The 21,250-nt window shown below is 42.6% G+C and overlaps 1 protein-coding gene across 9 annotated transcripts; it reads left to right on the top strand.

Moving 5' to 3' along the window:
• The first annotated feature begins 14 nt into the window (after window positions 1–14).
• Window positions 15–21,215, top strand: MYO19 (myosin XIX). 9 transcript variants are annotated; one of them, XR_003989578.1, is made up of 26 exons: window positions 17–106; window positions 1,254–1,344; window positions 3,178–3,322; window positions 4,084–4,232; window positions 4,488–4,601; window positions 5,375–5,507; window positions 5,698–5,767; window positions 6,583–6,685; window positions 6,878–6,974; window positions 7,463–7,539; window positions 7,897–7,987; window positions 8,992–9,163; window positions 9,503–9,576; window positions 9,670–9,791; window positions 11,471–11,584; window positions 11,965–12,141; window positions 13,014–13,160; window positions 13,665–13,772; window positions 14,602–14,672; window positions 15,615–15,724; window positions 16,712–16,839; window positions 17,568–17,728; window positions 18,400–18,529; window positions 18,714–18,799; window positions 19,155–19,460; window positions 20,399–21,215. XR_003989578.1 is itself a non-coding variant. In XM_030472785.1 (25 exons), exons 2-25 carry the CDS (start codon window positions 1,333–1,335, stop codon window positions 20,525–20,527), a joined length of 2,898 nt encoding a protein of 965 aa, XP_030328645.1. In that variant the 5' UTR covers window positions 23–106; window positions 1,254–1,332; the 3' UTR covers window positions 20,528–21,215. The 9 variants fall into 9 exon arrangements, 7 of the variants coding, with proteins under 7 accessions (XP_032775596.1, XP_032775597.1, XP_032775598.1 ...); XM_030472785.1 differs by lacking the exon at window positions 16,712–16,839 and having other exon boundaries at window positions 23–106; XM_030472786.1 differs by lacking the exon at window positions 16,712–16,839 and having other exon boundaries at window positions 25–106; window positions 2,988–3,322; window positions 3,994–4,232.
• Window positions 21,216–21,250: the final 35 nt, after the last annotated feature.

Raw genomic sequence — 21,250 nt, forward strand, 5'->3', positions numbered from 1 at the left:
TTCACCGCCGCCCGCCCCAGCCCCGGCTCCGCCTCCTCCGGCGGCCCCGCCACGCCGCTCTGCCCGCTGTCCGCTGCCCTCCGCCTCGGCCCGCGCAACGCCCGCGGTAAGTGCGCCCTGCCCTGCCCGGGGACAGCGCGGGCACCGCCGGGACCCTCCGCGGGGCGCTGCCCGGAGCCCGCCCGCCTTTAAGCCCGGGTGGAGGGGGTCCTGCCCTGCCCATGGCGGGGCCCGGCCCTGCCGAGAGCCCGCGGGCGGGCAGCGGCGCGGGGACGAGCCTTGAGGATGGGAGGGGGACACACACAGAGGACAGGCTCCTTGGGAGCCACCTTGGGGCCCGGGCGAATGTCGGATTCCGACCTGGCAAAGCCTGTGGGAGGCTGGTTCAGCAGGGAGCTGGGGTGGGTAGCCTGTGTCCCCGGGAGCGGGTCTGGCACCAAGTACAACTCCGCCAGCCATAAGAGACACTTGTCCCAGGAAAACATCAGCGTAGTGAGACTAGAAACCCTTTAAAGGCAGAGAGGGTGTTGATGGTGGTTGTGCGTACCCTGAGCTCTGTGCACCTCAGCTTCAAGGATCAAATAGTCTCTAAATGGTGTTTTCATGCCGGGTGAGAATGGAACAGGAATGGAATAGAATAGGAATAGAATAAGAAAAATAATTAGAATACAATAGGATATTGGTAATGGCAGTTTCAGCTGCTGGAAGAAGACAGAATTCTCCCTGGCTGTGTGACCGGAATCTCGGTGCGTATCACAGAAGTTCAGAGCGTGAGCTTGACTCACCTTGGGTTGGCTGCCACTGATTTTCAGAGGAAACAGGAAGAGGACAGCAAGCGTATCTTGTTTCTGCTGCAGTACAAAACTTCTCTGAGTCACTCCCTTTTCCAAAAGCACTGGCTTCTCCAGCGCCATCAGACCCACAAATCTCTTCTATTTGTCCTAACAGAAGGAATGTAACAAAGAAAAAGTTGCAATTTCTTGCCAAGAAACCTTGCTTTATTAACTCAAGAGAAACAAAACATTCCTGATGCACGGGAAGATGTATTATTCCCTCCAACTAAGCTTTCTTTATTTGCAGACTGTATGACTGTTACTCTGATAGTGTGGGTAGGCTTTCTAGCTCCAGCATGACTTGAGCCCTGCTGGGATCGGTACTTCTGTCTAAAGCCTTTGGGCTCTGCTTGTGGAAGCCTCCAGAGAATGACATGTCCATGTTCTAAATGCTTTTTATTTATTTATTTATTTATTTAGGCATTCTTCAGTCTGATGTGAATGAGATACTCTACAGTAAAGGCCCTCTCCAGCATTCCCATCCATAGGGCTGGACAAGATGCCAAAGCAGGTAAAAGGAAAAACAGGAATTGCATGTGCTAATTAAATTTTAGTGTCAGGAAAGAAATCTTGGCTTGTTTCCATGCAATCAAGATTAGGTAGCTACTAAGGTATATGCACTCCTACTTCATAAATTGACTGGACCTATGTAACTATGTGGTTTTGAGCTGTATTACACCAAGCAAGTGGTCTTAGTTATGCTTTAACAAGGCAGGTGTTAATACATGTTGCAAGCCCATCCTTAATGCTATCTTTTCAGTAAAGTTAATGGACACATGAGCTCTGCAGTGTAGGTATCAGGAGTGATTGTATTTTCAGTTTTCAATGTGTTTTAGTTTTGGCTCAGCAATCACCATCTCTTCTCAAATGAAGTGATGTTGAGCACGTGGGTGCCCTTTCTCAGGTCTTGCAATGTCAGCTGCATCATGGACTTAACTTGGCTGGTGCCAGCATAATACAGTGGGTGTATGAGCGGGCACAGGAAGAAAGGGCATTTGGCAGAAGCTCATCTTGTCCATGGAGTATGTCATAACTGCACATGTCTGCTCTCTGTGAAAGCAGCAAGCAGAGGAGATTAACAGAAGCCACTTTGATGGCAATGCTTAACTGTGTTGCTAAGCTTTTGCTTTTCCTTTGCTGTGTACAGTTGTGTATTACTGGAAACGAACCACTAATGCTGTCTGCAAGAGATAATAATGCCCCTGAGTACATTATGGTAGCTTTGATATTTTTTTTACTAATGTGTTAAAGGGATTTTACAGTATATTTCCCCTTTTATTAGTTTAGATCATGTAGTAGGAATGCTGCTAACTAAATTTAGCACTTTTCCTGTATAAATAAGGTGATTCTGTTCATTGACTTGGTTAACCTGTAAAGAATTTTTACAGGTTAGTAAAATTTTAGTAGCAGATTTGTGCTACTAAATACAGATGAGTAGGGTTACATTGGAGAACTTTCCGTCAAGAAGAAGAGGAACAGAAAAGGAATATCTAGAATGCAAAAAGCAGGACTGGCATCTTTTCCCTCTTCATTTTCCCTTCTAGCCTCTCTCTTCTTTCCCTCAGAAATGACAAACAGGACCTGAAGTGTCTCTTCTGGCTAAGTTTTCCATTACGTTTGTACAACAAAGGTGTCCTTCCAACTAATATGGTCAAGGACATGGGAGCCCAGAGGCTAAGATTTAAATACTTGGAGTGATTCAAAGGGGACAAATCCTCTACTAATGCATGCCAGCTCTTACACCACCACCATTTCTGTCCCCTGGCTCCAGTGTGTGCACTCTGTGAATTCACCCTTGGAGTCCTCAATCTCTGCTCTAAAAATGAAGTCTCTGCTAGGAAAACTGCATTTCTGTTGGACCACAGCAGCTTTCAGCTCTACTTTAGCATCTGCAGCCAGTCCTTCCTGCTTCCCTTTGCCTAAGGCAGTGTTTGCATTAAATGCATGACATTCACAGGCTTAGAAGTATGCCAGTTAAGAACATTGTGTCTACTGAACAACCTGCAGAATTGCAAGCGCCAGGTAGTGTGAGTCTAAGGACACATTCTTTCCGAGTGCCTTTGCTTACAGCCAGAATTGCCAGCAATGAATTCAGTTTACAGTGTTGTCAGCCTGCCATTTCTCATATGCTAGATAATACCTTTCTAAAAACAGAGCACCCCATGGGAACCACTGATGCAGGGGGAGGGCAACCGAGAGGAAGAATATCTCCAACATACTAAGTTATGACTCCTGCTGAGACTGAATTTCAGTTACATGGAAGCAGTAGAAGAGCTATAGTGGATGAGGTGAAAATCCAGCTGTATTCAGCCTTTGACTGGTGCTGATCTGACATCCCCTCCAGAAAAATGGCCAAAAAGAAGATTCTACTATCCAGAATGACCTCAATGAATCGTTTGAGGAAGAAGTTAGAGCATTCCTCAGTGATGAAGAGAAACTGCATCTTTTTGACGACCTCACAAAGGTTAATCCGGTGACAACTACAACAGGTAAGCAGCCAGCCAGGCTAAAGAGTCACATTCCCTGAGGAGTCACTTTCCTTGGTGGCCACTAATATATGGTAGTTACTGTTCTCATTGCATTAATACTGTCATGACCACAGTACTTAAAGACTCAAAGCCTAATAAAGCTTATTCAAAAGCCTTAGAAAGTCACATTTGGCTTGGTTGAGTTTTTTTCCCAAATACTTTTATTGTAGACATGGCCATGCTCTTACCAAGCTCTGCAGGCAGAGCTCACATTTGTGGTGTTGGTTCAGGTAGCCAGGGTGTGGTTGAGATTTAATGCTATTTGAAGGACTCCTGCATGACCTTGTGATTGCAGTGTGGTGGTTTAAGAACATATCAGAAAACAAGGCTCTAACTTAGATTCAAAATATATCCATGAAATTGGTTTTGAAAAGTAAATTGCTCGCAAGACTTTTCAAGATGATCCTGTTAAGAGAAGCTGAGGTCTGTTCCTAGTGCAGATGGGGAATTCTTGCCTCTGCTTGTCTGCAAGTGGACAGATTTGCTTTTTAGGACTATATGAAGCCTTATAAAAGCACAGGATTTATTGAATGGAATAGTTAGCAGATCTCTTAAGGGCAACTCTTAAAGATTGTTATGTATGTTAGTCCTATATCACTCTTGATCACCTCATTCTCTATTAAACCTGATAGGTAACAAATCTGAAGATTTTTGTTACAAACAGACACAGGAAGAGTTGAATACACTTTGCAAAAGATGCTAACAGAAGGTGTGTCTTTCAGTTCTGAAATGTCTTCAAGCAAGATATACAGTAAACTTGTTTTATACAAATGCTGGCTGCAGCCTGGTGGCTTTAAATCCGTTTCAGCCTGTCTCCTACCTCTATTCACCAGAGCTTATGAGAGAGTACCATGTTGCACTTCATCCTCAGGTAATCCTTATGTTTGAAATAAGGATATGTTTGAAATCTGTCCTTCTGCAGAACCCAGATGTCAAGTTCTTCAAAATCTCTAAGAGCAAAATAATCCTAAAGGATGAACCCCATGTCTAGTGGAATATGAGTTCCATTAAAAGAAGAGCTCTGTTACCTGTTTTCAGATAAATTTGATAAGGCCTTTGCTATCCAGTGCTGTTGAACAGTGTAATTACTGTTCTCTTAAATGTGAATATTCTCTTTTACTGCCAGGATTTAAAACCTCACATCTTTGCAGTGGCTGAACAAACCTACCGAAACGTCCAAAGCCAGATAGACCCTGTAAACCAGTCTATAATTGTGAGTGGAGAAAGTGGTGCTGGAAAGGTAAGCAGGTTTTTTTCTGACATTGCTCTTCAGTTTTGAGCTTTGCCAGTGATTTGTAGTGCACAGTATTCCAGTAAACAAGCAAAGAGGAAGAAAAAACCCCTCTGACAGAGCACCTTGCCAGTGTGCTCTAGCACAACTCGTTTGAAATATGCATAAAGCATTAAGTGATTGCTGCAGTTAAATAGACTCTACTTAATAGAGCTGCTCTTTAGGTGACATTTGTGATTTCTTGGAGGGCTAGATTTGAATCATTCAACTGGGATCACACCTGAGCTAATTGCTCAGCCTAGTCCATTAGGGAGCTAGTGTGGGTCTCAGCAAACCCTGTGTAGATGCTTACAAGAAGCAGAGAGTTCAGATCCAATTGTAGGCCCTTCTGTAACAGTTCATCCCTATTCAGGAAGATATTGAGGATATTTTTAAGCCTGAGAACAAAAGGATTTCCTGAGTGTTAATGACTCAAAGTCCACTTATATTCAGTTCATATTAACATACTAGCTGTTAATTCTAGCTGAGCTTCCAAGTGGTTACGCCTTGATAAAACTGCCATTCTCAAAGCACTCCAACCAATAGTGTTTAAATGTGTCTGTTGCACATAAGCATATACACAAAAAGTTTCCACTGAACTAGAGCTGAACTGACAGAATTGTTCTCTTCAGCATCATTGCCAGCTGCATACTGTGTTTACAGAGGCTAGCGCTGTTTCACTAAGTGACATAACTAATAACATGGTAAAAACAAAGACCTATTGTCAAACCTCTCTCTTGCAGACCTGGACATCTCGCTGCCTTATGAAATTCTATGCTTCTGTTGCTGCTCCAGTTATCTCCCCTAAAGGCAATGAAACCGTGGAAAGGATAGAGAAGAGAGTGTTGGATTCCAACCCTGTCATGGAAGCATTCGGTAAATAAGGCTTTTTTTAACAGCAAAAAGAAGTGGTGGCTAAGTCTAAACTGGCTCTTGGTCCTCTCCTTAAAAGACAGTTTGTCTCTTCAAATACTGCAGCTATGTACAAATCACCCTTAATATCTGTGTGTCCTGCATGGAAGAGAGGAATCACTCTGATTATTCTCTGTCACTGGCAATTTCACAGGAAACGCATGTACCCTGCGGAATAACAACAGCAGCCGTTTCGGAAAGTATATCCAGCTTCAGTTAGACAGGTAATAATCACTGTGTAAAAACCTTATCTGTTGTCTTGAAATCCTATCCAAGCCTATTATTTCTGAAGTCTGCCACTGAATATTTTATCTGGTATTATTGATTTTATTAATATATTATATGAATATATATATGGAGCACCTCCTGTATGGAGACAGGCTGAGAAAGTTGGGGCTGTTCAGCCTGGAGAAGAGAAGCTGTGTGGAGACCTCAGAGCAGCCTTCCAGTATCTGAAGGGGGACTACAAGATGCTGGAAAGGGACCCTTCATCAGGGCCTGTAGCAATAGAAGAAGGTGTAATGGGTTTAAACTTAAACAGGACAAGTTCAGTTTAGATATAAGGAAGAAGTTCTTTACTGTGAGGGTGGTGAGGCACTGGAACAGGCTGCCCAAAGAAGTGGTAAATGCTCCATCCCTGGCAGTGTTCAAGGCCAGGTTGGACGGAGTCTTGGGTGACATGGTCTAGTGTGAGGTGTCCCTGCACATGGCAGGGGGTTGGAACTAGATGATCATAAGGTCCTTTCCAAACCAAACCATTCTATGATTCTATGATCTGTCTTTAGAACATATTTTGGTTTACTAGCAGCTTACATTATCTTCTCTTTTTTTTCCTTGAAAGCTCTCACCCTGATCTCTAAAAGGGCACAACAGAAAAACAGAGATGCAGTTAAGAACTCTGAATAAAATATAGTATTAGGCTTGCACCCAACTGAAGGTGAAGTGCAAAGCATTCATAGTCAGTATTGTAACAGCACATCACCTGTCCTATTCTGTGAGGAAGTTTTGCTGAAATCTTTGCTTTTTTCCCCCATTCTAGATGCCACCATCTGACTAGTGCTTCCATTCAGACTTTCCTTTTGGAGAAGACCAGAGTTGCCTATCAGGCCCCCAATGAAAGAAACTTCCATATTTTTTATCAGGTTTGCCTTCAGTTAATTTTGCTAGATGTTTCTGACAAACAGTGGGGATGAAATCAGCTTTTAACATTTAACAATTTCCCTGTCTGCCATGTATCCACATTAAATCCTGCTCCCAGTATGTTATTCTTCGTTGTCTGTGAGCTGTAAATACCAAAGGCAGATTTCAGTCATTACCTTGTTTTCTGTCTCCAGATCACAAAAGGTGCTACTGCAGAGGAGAGGTTGGAATGGAACCTTCCAGAAGGGGCTGAGTATCGTTGGCTGCCAAATTCTGAAAGAAACTTAGATGGTAAAGATTAATTTCAGAGACTGTCCATTAATAACAGCTGTGACTTTAAAGGCAGGAAGGCAAAATTGTGTCTGTCCTATTAAGTCTCATGACCCAGGTTGGGCAGCCAACAGCAGACATGTTGCAAAACCACCTGCATTAATGTGATTCTTTCTAAGTTTCAGTTTGCGCTTACTGAGAGTTTTCATCTGGCTTAAAAGAGCAGTTTCTGGCCTCATGAATTTGCATCTCTCCATGGCTATGTTTAGAAACTGTCTCGTCTTTGGATGCGCTTCAGCAACCTGCTGCCTAACTTGAGAGCCCCACAGAGCCAGTATTACGTCAATGACTTGGTTCTCCAGCTTATACGCTGGGGTTTACTAAAAACACATATGGCTTCCCTGATCTCCTTTGACAATTCCAGCTAAACTGGATGTGGTGTGGAGTGTTGTGCTTGCCTGTTTTGCGTGCCTGCCTTTCTCTTAAACAGCACTTGTTTGGCTTTTCAGAGGACTGCTTCGAGGTGACCAGAGATGCAATGTTTCACTTGGGCATTGACCACTCCACACAGAACAATATTTTCAAGGTCAGGTACAAAGCATGGTCACCATGAGGCTGCTAATGGTGTCTGGAATGTCTCTGTAGTGTGGGATTTCTGCAGAAGTAAATCTGCATCAATGTACAGAGGATGGATCGTTTGGTACTCCTGACTGGAGGGTCTACAGCTACACATTAGGTTGCATAGCTAATATTAGATCCTGACTAAAAGCCTGCACCTGTGAACTTTAGTTTTCCTTCAGTAATTGCAGCTTTAGGAATTAACATAGAAGCTTGGAATCTACTTGGTTTTTTGTGTGGAAATGTTTTGATTTGTCCTGTTCATGTGGCTAGAGGAAGGTTAATAGCTCTGTTTTAGAAAACTGAATGATTGCTTATATTTCAGGTACTTTCAGGCCTTCTTCATCTTGGGAACATTCAATTCTCTAATCCAGTGGATGAATCTCAGCCTTGTGAACTAGAAGACAAAACCAAAGGTGAGGCAACAAGCATGTCGTGCTCCACAGAGTCTTGTTATCTTAGTGCAGATGCCTGATGGAAAGGATTTACTGTGCTCCTCTGCTTGATAGGAGACTCAAGGTCACAGGCAACCCAAAATCATGGTTTCAAAGTACTGAACAAACAAAAACTGAATGCTCCCCTGCTCTGAGAGGCAATATCCTTCCGTTATAGGGCAAGGCAACTGCAACACTAGACAGTCATTTCAGAAGGATTATTGGCAGAACTGTTACTCCTGACTGTAATCTTACACTGACATCACAAGACTTCCAGACATCTGACCCAGAGTGGAGAGCAGGGCTTGTAAAATGAAAGCTTTGAAGTTTTCATGATAAAAACTAAAACTTAGTAACAGCAAAGTTAATTGCTTAGTAAATTGCAGAGTAGAACACAGGTTGTTCTAGTGTGGATCTAGTTTTCCTTCAGAAATAAAACACTGTCCTGAATAGTGAAATTTCCTACTGTTAATTTACATGCTCTGAATTCACTCTACCTAATATTCAAATGGTTTTGCATACAGCTCAGGTTAGCAGGATCCTAAATGCTTTGTTAGCAAACAATCTTTCTTCTGTATTTCCTTACTAGCCCTAAAATCCCTGTTTTTTTCTGGTCATGACTGATTTGTCTATCTGGATTTAGAGGTGTCTGCTCAGAAAAGGTGAAAACAAAGACCAAACCTAGAGAGTAAAATGCCTAAAATGCCTGCTTCAGTGTAGCAAACTTCAGACTTTTTTGGTACTATTGTTTCATTTCAAATAGAGTACCTAAAACTCCACGGGTCCTGTACATCCAAATTAAGAGTCTGGTCTTGCAAAACTTTCTCCCAAGTTTGGATAAAAAGATCCAAAATCCACATTTCAGTTGGCGAGTTCATGGATGTGTAGTTTTTCTATGCTATCTCTAGACCTTCCATAACCTTAAAGGGGCTGCATTCATTTGACACTCCAGATAACCTTGCCATGGTTTTTTTTCCCCAAACAAGACTCTGTGAAGACTGCTGGGGATTTGCTGCAGATACCTGTTGAGGAACTCCTGGAGTCGCTAAGAATTCGAACAATAACTGCTGGAAAACTACAACAAGTCTTCAAGAAGCCATGCTCCAGAGCTGAGTGTGACACCAGGAGGGACTGCCTTGCCAAAGTGATTTATGCTAAGTAAGGACACGTAGGCCAGGCTGCTGTGCTCATCCATACAACTTTTGTGAGGGAATAGGGAGGCCAGAGAGATTTACTTTCCCTGGCTTTCTGCTTGGACTCAATAACAGCGTAACCCTCCCTTCCTCTCTTGACACACCCTTGATTCAGTTGTAGATAGGACATAGCTGCAGATCTCCTACAGAGATCTTCAGAGAACTGCTGTTCCATGTCAGCAAGCAGCATGTCATAGTTTTTTGTTTCTTCCATGCAATATTGGTATAATCAGCAGTAAAAGAACACTACTCTGATTGTTGTAAGCAAGGGCTTTCCAACTAATCCAGTTGTCATTGTCTGCAGATTGTTTGAGTGGCTCGTTTTGGTCATAAATGAAAGCATCTATGCAGATCCATCAGCGTGGACCAACTTCATAGGTATGGTTCTTCAACCCTGGTTTAACTGAGTAACCCTAAGTCCTTCAAACTACTCCTAAAACAAAATGCACTGTTTTCCCATATTCCTTCTAGGTTTGTTGGATGTTTATGGTTTTGAAGCCTTCCCTGAAAACAACTTGGAACAGCTTTGTATTAACTATGCCAATGAGAAACTACAGCAGCATTTTGTAGCACACTATCTGAAAGCACAACAGGTAATACCCCACTAAGGTCAAATGTTAAATATCTAATTTTAAAACAGCATCTTTTGTCTCTTTAATTATATTCCTGTGCCTCTGGTCAGATTGCAGCCTTCAGTTGAGTAAGTAATGCCACAGAAATCAGTAGAATGTGAGTAACAATTGCTTTTTTAAAGAGAGTGTGGGGCAGTTGGTGGAATGAGACAGCTTTCTCTCCTGGGTACTGGAAATCTGTTCCTTCTTACACAGCTCCATTGGCTTTGTGGCTTGTTAAACTGTTTGCTTTCCCTCAAAGAGCTGAACACTTTAAATTCTTGAGGTAAGTGTAGCTTAAATTGAGAGTGTTTTGAAAGCTACTGCTTATAAACATATTAATTCTCTTCATCAAGTGTGAAGTACCCAAATGGGTGGGGAGCTTCTAGACCTGACCTTAGTGGGAAGGCAGAGGGCCCAACAGAACCTTGTAATCCAAACATCAACAGGATGTGGTACCTGATGGAGGCCTTTTGCCATGGGAGAACAGCTTCATAAACGCAGTTGTCATGCCAGTACCTTGAAAGACAAAAACACACTGTGCATCAGCTTTTATTTTTGAATGAGGAGGTACATAGATTGTGGTGTTTCATAGTAGAGAAGGTATTTGCACCATCCTAAATACACTGCAGTTACCTGCCTAGCTGGTCACACACTGCTAATTCCAGTTCTCATCTGAGTGCTCTGAAAGCTTCAGAGTCCCTGCCTGGACTGCTGCTCTAATAGATGTACTTCAGTCCTCATTGAATTCCTTCACATTACAGATACATTACCACAATGCTCTTAGCCATTAACTGGAATCGGGGAAATTGCTTTTTTTATGGCACCAACATGAGGGCACCTTCTGCCTCATGGCATAGTTTTGTCAATTTATTGAGGAGATAAGTAGCTCTTTGATCATAATTTATGCTTTCATATAACCAGCCTTTTTTTCCTGCCTACCCTCCCTAGTATGCCAGGGGTTAATGGTCAGTGAAGATGGAAGGCAAGTTCTAGCACACAATTACTTTCCTCGTAACTGATTCATGACCTCTGTTTATAGTACCCCTCCCTGTCTGCCCTCTTACCTCTCTTGACCTGACTATGTCCCAAACCACTTAAACACCATTAGTGGCTGTGCTGAGCAAGCTTTTGGCAGGAGACTTCTAAAATAACTGGCCAGAGCCTGTGCTTGTTAAACAGTCCTGACAGTTTGTTCTGTATTTCAGCATAAATATTGCACAAATTATTTCAACCAATATCTTTCTGCACTGCCTTTTGGATCAGGCTTCGTGTTGAATGAAGCCCAGCTCCATAGTAAAGTCTGGCACACAACGGTTGGTTTAGGGCTATGTCCTAATCTGAGGAGGGAGTTCCACGCGTTCTTTGCCCTTCAGGGAAAAACCCAGTATAGCCAGGAGAGGCTTAGTGTGACTCTAGCCTGTGTTTACTTTGGAAAGCAGCCATGCTGTGTTCTCTGATAAAGCTACCTGGGGTAGAATATCCTCCTTTGTTTTCTTCCCCTCAAGACTGCTGTTGAACACGAGCTGAGTTTTGGATGAGCTGGCTGAGCCTGGGATTAGCTTGTTAAACAGTAACTGCACCAGACTGCAAAAAGGCATGCAGTTCCTTGGGCTCTAGTGCCCTCTGCTGCAGAATAACCGGGTTCTCTCTTACTTCAGGAAGAATATGCAGCTGAAGGCTTACAATGGTCGTTCATCAACTACCAGGATAACCAGAAGTGCCTTGATCTGATAGAGGGCAACCCTCTTAGCATTTTTTCTTTGCTGAATGAGGTAAGTGTGGATCTGAACCCCTAATGCTTTTGGCCTAGTTGCCTGCCTTCCATCCCATGCCACCAAAGAAAACACAAACACTTTATAGTAGGAAGCTTGTCAGCTATAAAATTTCTGCAGAGCTTATTTTTTAGAAGCATCATGATGCTGCTTCTTCCTATTCCAAGTTGTCTTTTTCCCTCTAATCCTGGATATTCTGATTCAAATATGAAGCCTCAATTACACTTTTGGGGGTTTGTTTTTCCCCCCTGTATTTCAGGGCTTGCATACTCAAAGCAACTCTAAAAGTAAAACATCTGATGTTAAAGTGTTTTAGCTTTTAAAGACAGTTCTTTATGACAAATAAGAGATGTTGCAATTTTGTCTCTTTTGCTGTGCAGGAGTGCCGTCTGAATAGATCCTCTAACACTGACCTCTTTCAAACTCGGATTGAGAAAGCCTTGTCTAATAATCAATGTTTAAGTCGAAACAAGTTTAGTAAGAAGCCTAACTTTATTATTTCACATTATGCTGGCAAAGTCTGCTATCAGTTGGCAGCAATGGTGGAGAAAAATAAGGTAGGTATTTTCAGGAAGAGCTGTTAAAAACCAAAATAAAACAATCTTACAGACCTAAGGCAATTTAAACCAAAGCACCTCTAACAAGTATATTCAGTGATGCTTACTGGATAGACATACCTTGCTCCAAATAAATCCTTCAGGCCATGTAAAACTGGGTGACATTCTTGGTCTGGTTTTCAGTGAACTATCACTGGCACCAGCAAATGCTTTGCAGCAGAACTTTCAGCTGAGCACGAAGTGGACCATGTATCACCAAATCAGGGCTTCTTCCATGCCTGAGAGTGCAGAAAAGTTGATGACATCAGGGCATTTCTATAACCATAAATTAGCACTTCCATAAATACAGTGCTTCCCCCCAAAATTCAGATTAAGTTTATGAGCAACAAGGGCATGGACTCAAGTACTGAAAGTTCTGCTATACCAGGAAACTTAACTTGTGGCCTCATTCTGCCATCAGGGAATAAGTGAAACAGTCCGCAGACAGGAGGGTCCCTTGTCAGTTCTGATACCACCAGCAATTACAGCAAGTGGTATTAAGTCATGCAATCAAAGATCATCTCTTAATTAGAAGGAAGACTTTCTGATATCTGCTGCAGGCTGTCCTGCAGGGATTAAACTGGTCCTGAGACCTCTAGCTCACTTCAGTTGTATGAGAACAACGTTAGGAGCAGTTGTACACTTGACTAGATTTGCTAAGTGTTCCTGAACCTGACTGTGAATGAATGTATGTAGTCAGTTGGCCGTCACAGCCATCACAGTTGGCATCAGAAATACTATTCCACTTATATATGCAGATTTTTTAGTCATTTTCAAAGGTGGCAGGTTTCTACCTAAGTCCCAATCCTAATGAGTGATGTTTGTGTTTGCAGGACCCCATTCCACCAGAACTGGTCCAAGTTCTGCAGAATACAAAGGACCCTTTGCTTCAAAAATTATTTCCTCTGACAGAAAGGAACCAAAATAACATCAAACCCCAGAACAGAGCAGCTGTGGTTACAGTGGTGTCCAAGTTCAAGGTACACCCTATTCAAGATTCTGCTTTCTACTGCTATCTTCATAACTAGATGAAGAAACAGTATAGTTGGATCAGTAAATATTATTAAAACAAAACAGGTGTAAACCAGAAATAGTTCCAGACTTCTGATATTCTCTGGGTTTTAACTCACTCCAATTTTACCTTTTCCTTTAACAGCTGGGCATCTGCCTTTTTGAGGCTGCTTCCTGCCTGTTCCTTAAGGAGTTTCTGCTGATGCCCTGCTATTAATTTTGGAAACTTCCTGAATTTACCATCAACAATGTTACAGAAGCACCCATAGAGTGAATTTTTTGCTCAAGCTGCCCTTACAGCAGAGCTCTGCCAGTGCTGTGTCTGTAAAGCCACCCTTGCAAGATGGTGGCTTTACAGACACAGGTTTTTACATGAAGAGCACTTCATGGTTTTTACAGAAGAGCACTGATCAGCTTAACTACCTGTGGAGGAGGAGTCACTGATTGATTAAACTTGTATTTGTTTTCTACAGGGTTCACTTGAACATCTCATGCAGATTCTGAATAGCACCACGCCACATTACATCCGATGCATCAAGCCTAATGCTGACTGCAAGGCAATGACTTTTAAAAGAGAAGAGGTAACTTTTCAAAAGCCTTTCCTCACAGATTCAATGAGAAGCTTCCCAGAGACATTGTGTAGGGCTTTGCATTGGGTCTTTCATGATCTTGACTTACTTGCAAAGCTCTTCTCACAGCACATTTTTAAATAGCTTTTTCTCCTTTGGAGCTTCCAAGATAAATGTCCTTTCAGAATCACTGATGATGCTTGTTTAAAATGGAACTAGTAAGCACAACAGCTCTTCCAGATGCAACTTAACTCATTGCTGTATGAGTTCTCCTACCGAAGCACTCCTGGGTTGTTGAGGGTGCTACCATCTCAGCCCTCAAAATAGGTAAAGGTGATCTGACTGCTCAGCAGTCCTGGTCACACAGATACCTTCATGGTGAATGCCCACAACAAAACTTTGTTTGTTCCTGGAGCCTGTTCTAGGACAAGTTAGATGAGATCAGCCAACAAGCATGCCTTTGGGAGCAGAGCAACAGATGCCGAAGCTATAACTAGAGAACCTCATCTGATGTAAAGACAAGCAGCTGGAGTAGTGCTGCCTTAATTTTAAACACTTGAAGAATTTGCTGATGGCATGCGAGTAATATTAAAATACCAACACTGGCTTTTCATATTGTGCTGCATTCAGTCAATGGAGGGTGTGTGGGTATCACAAGAGAGGGCACATGAGGACTGTCCCTCTGTGTTAGCACTGCCTTGACCCTGCTCTGGGTGTTACTGGCAGGCTCTGGCGTGGCTGCTGAGCTGAGCTGCACATGGCTTGGGTTGAGCACACCCTGGGCAGACCTTAGCAGCAGCTTCCACAGTGGTTATCTGACCCATCTCAATTTATGCCTCAGGTTCTCAGCCAGCTTCAGGCATGTGGTATTGTTGAAGCCATCACCATCAGTGCAGCGGGCTTCCCTGTTAGGTAAGTCCAGACTTCTTGAGCAGTGTGTTCCATAATGCATTTCTATAGCAATTAGTGGCATGTTAGTTTTTCAGAGGATCTTCTAAGCAGGAAATCCAAATAGTTGCATTCTGTCTCTTTCCGAAGCTGATTCTTTCAAAGGTGTCTGAAATGTTCTGCTCACTGCTTGTGTTTAAGCTTATTTGAGCACCTCTTTCACATTTTGGAGACAAAAATACCTGTCACAAATCTGGACTGTTTTTCTGCATTTTGGATTATGAAACTCTACTCATTCAGCAAGTCCAGAAGTGCAGTAACAGTCTAAAAAGCAGTGCTAGCACAACTTGCACTCAAAGCAATGGGATTCTTAAAAATACTCTAAATACTAACAAAGTCCAGATGTGTCTATAACACACCCCTGGTCCAAGAGCTCACTGTGCCTGTCCAGTCTGAGAAGCTGGGGAAGAGATGTTTTGATGTGGACTATTATGTACTAAAACTTTCTAATTGAATGTGGCTTCACAATAACATTTTCAGCAACTAAAATTAAATGATAAATGGCATTTGTCTAAATGCAGTCATTTCCAAGTTGAGCAGCTCATCGCAGCCAGTCCCCTTGCTGGGCTTTTGTGACCACATTTAGAGGGTGGAGAGAACGAGGCCTGAGCTACTCACATTTTTGACAGCTCAGGATCAATGGGGTGAAGCTCACTGTTACCATAAACAAGCACAATTCCCACCCAGCCTTTGTTACAGTCAGAAGTCACTGTTACAGGGCAATAGGCAATCCCTGAATTCCTTCAGAAAGTCCATACTTTCTTGCATGTTGGTGACTACAAAGGCATCAGTGCATTTGCATTCTATCTTTGAAGCCATTCTGCAACATCTCCTCCTCAACAGATCAGTTATTTACTCTCTAGCAAATGATACTTGCCTAGGATTAACTGTACGTTTGTCTGTCAGGATCCCTCTCCAGAGTTTCACTGAGCGCTATGAAATACTGAGAACATCACGTGGATCCAATAAAAACAGAGGGTGTGATAAAAGCAACTATCATACTGCTGAGCAAAATGGTACGTTTCTTTAGATAATCCCTCTGCTATCAAGTAAAATGATCACTGTACCAATTTGATATCCCATAGGTCAGATACAATCACTGTATTCACCACTAAGGACACCACTGTTCTCAAGATATTTTTCTAATCTATATCACCAACCTGAGTTTCTAATTTGCCTGATGCTTACAACAGGCTCTTAAAAAGTGTGAATCTTTCATCTTATTGCTGTTTCTTTGTGTTCCTCTTGGGAAGAACAACTACAGTTATGATGGTGTTTGGGGTCCCCCCCAATATAATTTTAGAGTTGGTTCTTGAGTAGACTTGAAAATCACTTATGTTTTTGCTTATATTCCTTCTCCTTCCTCCTTTTTTTTTCCTCCACCTTGTTTTCTTGCTGAACACACTGACCTTCTGCCTTACCTGGATTCTGCTGCTTCTTCTACCTCTTGCAAACTTCTGTATGCGATTCTTTTTAATAAGCAAGAGTGAGGATGGACTTTAAAAAACACAATCCAGTCTACAAGGTAACATCTTTGGTATGAACCCCTGAAAGGAGCTCATCAGGTGGATACATTCAATATTGAAAGTTACTGCAACCCCCTTCTCTCTCCCAGATTAATCCCATCTTCACCCAATGGGTTTAGTAACCAGAAGATGTGGGAAGCAGGACCAATAAGTACCAGCCTGTATCAGATAGATAAAATGGCTGGAAATCCGTGCACCTTGCAGAAATGGAATGAAGTAATGAAAATGTCTTACACACCATGTCCTTCTCCCTCAATTATAAACCCATTAGCTGAAATGCCTCACTGTGATAGGTTACTAGTGCTTTTTAGCAGGTAATAAGCTACAAACAAAGCAAAACCATTTCCTAAACACAGGGATAAGCTTTTGGTTCCCTTATCAGCCCCATGAACACCACCATAGTCATCAGATGTCTTCCTGTAAGCTAGAATTGCTTATATTTGTTTTCAGTACCTTAAAATGCTCTCATCTCCTTAGAAATACTTATAGCAGAAAAGCAAACAGTATCCAGGATGGAAAGATACAAAGACCATCAAGTTCCGGCACTGGGCATGCAGAAACTCATGCAGCATTGCCTTGAACAACACAATCTCTTTCAAGGACAGGTCTGAATTAAGTCTACCTCTATTTCCAAATAGATTAATCTGGCTAACCTGTTTGTCTCATAACAAAGAATTGTGTACTATGTCCCAGAAATGGTTTTAATAACCTCTTACTGCTGCAATAAGCGCCTGCTTAGTACATGTTCCTGTAACTGCTTCTGATGCCCTGTGAAAGCTGTAGAGTTGTGTAGAATTTGTTTTCCATTTCACATCTTTCAGTACATTAAGGCTAGGAGTCTTAATTCCTTGCTTTTTTTCTGTTCCCAGTAGCTTTGAGATTTGGCTATTCCATCAGATTTTCTTAAGACTGAGCTGCTCAAATCTATTCTTAATTGCATTGCTGTTGCTTTCTAATGTTTCCATGTAGGAGGCTTTAAACAATGTGAGAACAGCTGAGCCTTCCATATGTCTGCTTCATTGTCTAGATCTACCCAAAATGACATTTGTTACCTATGGATAGGTTGTAACTTAGGCAATAACACAGCACCTAAACTACATCCTAATTAAAACACACCATGCTGGTTTTCTAGTTGCTAGCACATGGTGAAATCTACGCTGTCACATTCTTCCCGTAAACCCAGCTAGATCTAGTGATGTGTCAGCCATCACCTCCTCCCCTCTTGCTGTAGGTGTACGCCCCCTTGATGGTCAAGAAGTCTCAGTGTAAAGACAATTACTAGGTCCCAATTCCCAAGTTTGGTGATACCTTCTCTTCGATGCTCCATTTGCAGGCAAGACTCCAGTGGTGGATGATGCCAAAGCATCCTGCTCTGTTGTTTTTGAGATCCTTCAGAATGTTACTGGACAAACTACTGCTGAGCAGACAGGGAACACAGCAGAAAACACTTCAGTGTACTGTGGCAAAACCAAAGTATTTATGGTGAATTCTGTGGTAAGAGTGCTATTGCCTTGGCTAACAGCTCTGGAGTGTACTTGTGTGATGGGGGTTCTGGCACAGAGTATCATGGGTTAGGCGATACTCCTAATGCCAGCATGACCACGACTTGGCATTTTCCTTCCAATTATTAAACTAAATCGAATACCCATCAGAATCCAACTATCAGAAGCGCTTTGTTTAAAGATCTCCTCCTTGCTAACAGACAAGGAGCTGCATTCATGTTTGGTGTTGTCAGCATCCTCCCAGCTCCAGTAAAAACTGCAGCTTTCCTTAGCTTCAGTTGACAGACTTGGCTACTCTGAAAGGCTTAAGCAGCTTCTTTGTAAAAGAGGTGAAGGAGATGAAGGCACTTTGCAAAGCTTATATACTGGAGGATGCAGCCATAAAAGAGTCCCCCTCAAGGGAGCTAATTTTAAGCCAGCTGCTACTATGAAATTGGGAGTCTCCACTTTTTCCCACCACATTCTTCCTTCTCCTCAGATACTTACATTTCCATTTGACATGTTATCCAGTAAGCACCAATGAAGTGCGCTCACTTCTAAACCCTAATCCAGCAGTCTTAAGATACTGAAATGTGCACGTGGTTTTCTGCTGTAGAAGAGGGAGGAGTTGTGAGCACAACTCCATCCCCAAGTATTAACTGCAGGCTCGTATCCCCGATGCAGCTGGAGCAACTGGAAGCTAGAAGAACAGAAGTGCTAAATGAGAAAGCATTTTGCATTCAGTGTTGCTGGAGAAGATTTAAACAGAGGAAAGTAGCAAAGGAGAGATGGTCTGCAACTGTCATCCAAGCAGGTAATTTGGTAAGGTGTGGCTGAACATCACATAATGAGTAACATTTCCAGTTACACTGGATGTTGGAAGTGGCAGGAGTGGTTCTGGTAACTGAACATGGAAAAGCTGAAGTGCCATCTCTTATATTGTGTATAGGAGCTTCTGAGATTCTTTGTACTCAGATTTCTTTTAATTAAATCTTCAGCTGTTCGTTCCTGGTTAGCCAAGAATCGCTTCCAGAGGATGCGCAGGGCTGCTCATGTTATTAAGCGTGGCTGGAGGAAATGGAAAGTAAGTATATTGGTATCGGAAAACATTCAGTGACTGAGGCTTTTTAGTGTCTGAAAAAGAATCTACCTCTGTCAAGGAACTGCACAAAACCAGTACTGTCACTCCTTCAGAACACTGTGCTCAAGCTGAAGAACAGAAGATGGATGCCAGGTCTTGCACAGCTGCTTCTATTGGCTAGCAGCATAGACTGCAGAATAAATTCATTCCTTCCTTCATGAAATGGGAAAAACTCCCAGGGGGTGTCCTGCCCTTTAAGATGCCCTCTCTTTTAGGCTCTTAAGTTTTGCAGTTTAAAGTGGTGTTCAAGTTGTTTGAGAATCTTGTTCAAGAATATTTTTCTGCATCTCTTCATCAGGCAAAAATGGCTGCGTTGGCAGCAGCAGAATTGGATGAGGGTGAAGAAAAGGTGTTCTCCGTTCCTGCAGCTACGCTCATCTCGGCCAAACCACCTTGCTCTTTCGAAACAACTTGGCCTCTGCAGGCAATAATTCAGTTCTGGCCTCTTGGCCTTGTCCTGGCTGCTGCACCCGTTACTGTAACAGGGCCTCGGAGGGACCTGTCCTTGCTGGCGTGCCTCAAAGTGCTTCAGGAGAACAACTGCTACAAGGTGGAAAGCTGTTCCTTTGGCTGTGGCATCGCCTCCATTAGAGCTCTCCCACAGGTAACAAACCTCATGCGCTCGAGTCAGCAGCGTGATTAAGCTGCTATGAGTTCAGGAACCTGAACTCTATTGTGGAGCAGAGCAACTGTGAAGTCTGCTCCTGAGCTGCACCTTCCTTCTCCCACTGGCCTTGACACACGAGGATGACTCTAACATCAATGGGTCAAGCTGGACATGGGGCTGAGTTCAGACTTTCAGCTCAGCATGAAAACTCTTATCTCTGCCTCAGGAACAAGCTGATCAAAGCTGTGCTTCAGACATGGAGAGCACAAGATCCTAATACAAGCTCTGCTATTATGTATTGGTTTTTCTGCTTAGGGGATTCAAGATGCACAACAGGTGAACACATGAAAAAGAATCCGCTTGAGGAAAAGCCACTGGGTGTATTAATACTTCCCAGTACTTCTGTATTAACAGATAACTGCACAGACTGATTCACACAGAGGATTTTCATGGCAGAAAGTGAGGAGCAAACCTCAAGTATTTAATCTCCTATGCACATGCAGAATAGTCTTAGACACCACTTACTACAAACAAGCCACGACCCACGCTGGCTTCTCTCAGAAATTGCACTCTGGTTACAAATCACCCTGTGCTTGGCTTTTGTTGATAAATTCCTGAAGCTGCATAAAATTATGTGTGCAAGAAGGTATTCTGTGCTTGGTCACAGTTACAAGTAGGAAGAAGCAGTACTAAATTCAGTAGTAACAACTCAAATCCTCAGAGTTTAAGCTAATTTAGGTTCAAATTACAGTATTGGTACTCTTTGTAATAATCATTTATCTTAAATCCATTTGTACTAGGACTCCTGTGGAGGTCTTTCTCTATCCTTACTCACTAGTTGTCTATATACTAAAGCACTCCTTAGTCTGAATAGCAAAATTAGTTCAAAATATGGCAGAAATATCAGCTGACCTCTCCTCCTCTTCTTCTTGCAGGGCTCTGTCAGGTTCCACTGTCAGAAGTCTCCCCTGCATTACGCAGATGTCAGCCCCCACACGGATGCCTACTCCATCACTGGATTTAACCAGATTTTATTGGACAGAAAAAAACTCCTTCCAACATAGGTTTTGGCCATCTGCACTTACTGGACTTTTTCCTTCAGGGAAGGACTGTCTGCAAGCTGCTGCTTTCCAATTACTCAACATCCATATCTGTTGCTACCTCAGAGCTTTCTGTATCAATGCATTGTATGTATAATAGGCTTCAAATTTAGAATGGGGGGGGGCATTCCTCCTCTCACACACACGCACATAGTAGAGGAAATATCAATACTATGAGAACACTCAACATAATTAAAATAAATCAAACACTTTAAGCAGTAAATACTTGAACTCAACACTTCTGGCAACTCCTGGGAGAAGTAAGAGGCTGGTAATGAGCAAGCAAATAAGGCAAACGTTTCTGATACATGCTGGATTCCTGTTGGGGGTACAACTATTCTTGTGGTCAGTAACATAATGCTTCTGAGTGTGACTGAAGAATGAGTAGCAGCCAACTGTAACACTAAAGGCAGATGTCTCAGGGAAAAGCAAGACTGAACTTTTTTTTATCTATACAACCAAAATATATGTACCTTCCCAACTGCCATGCATTTCTAGGACTCCCTTGTCAACAGGATGACCTCTGCCAAGGGGCCAGGGTTCTCCCCAGAGTTGCTCTACACCACCTCTTTGCTACTGGTATCAGTCTTGAGAATGTTCAGCTCTCCTGTGTATGTGCCACTTTTAAATAAACCGTTGAATACCTTGTAAAGGTGTCTGACCATCTGCAGCAAGGTTTCGTTAACA

The sequence above is a fragment of the Strigops habroptila genome, assembly GCF_004027225.2.
Source record: "Strigops habroptila isolate Jane chromosome 13 unlocalized genomic scaffold, bStrHab1.2.pri S16, whole genome shotgun sequence".
Classification (NCBI taxonomy): domain Eukaryota; kingdom Metazoa; phylum Chordata; class Aves; order Psittaciformes; family Psittacidae; genus Strigops; species Strigops habroptila.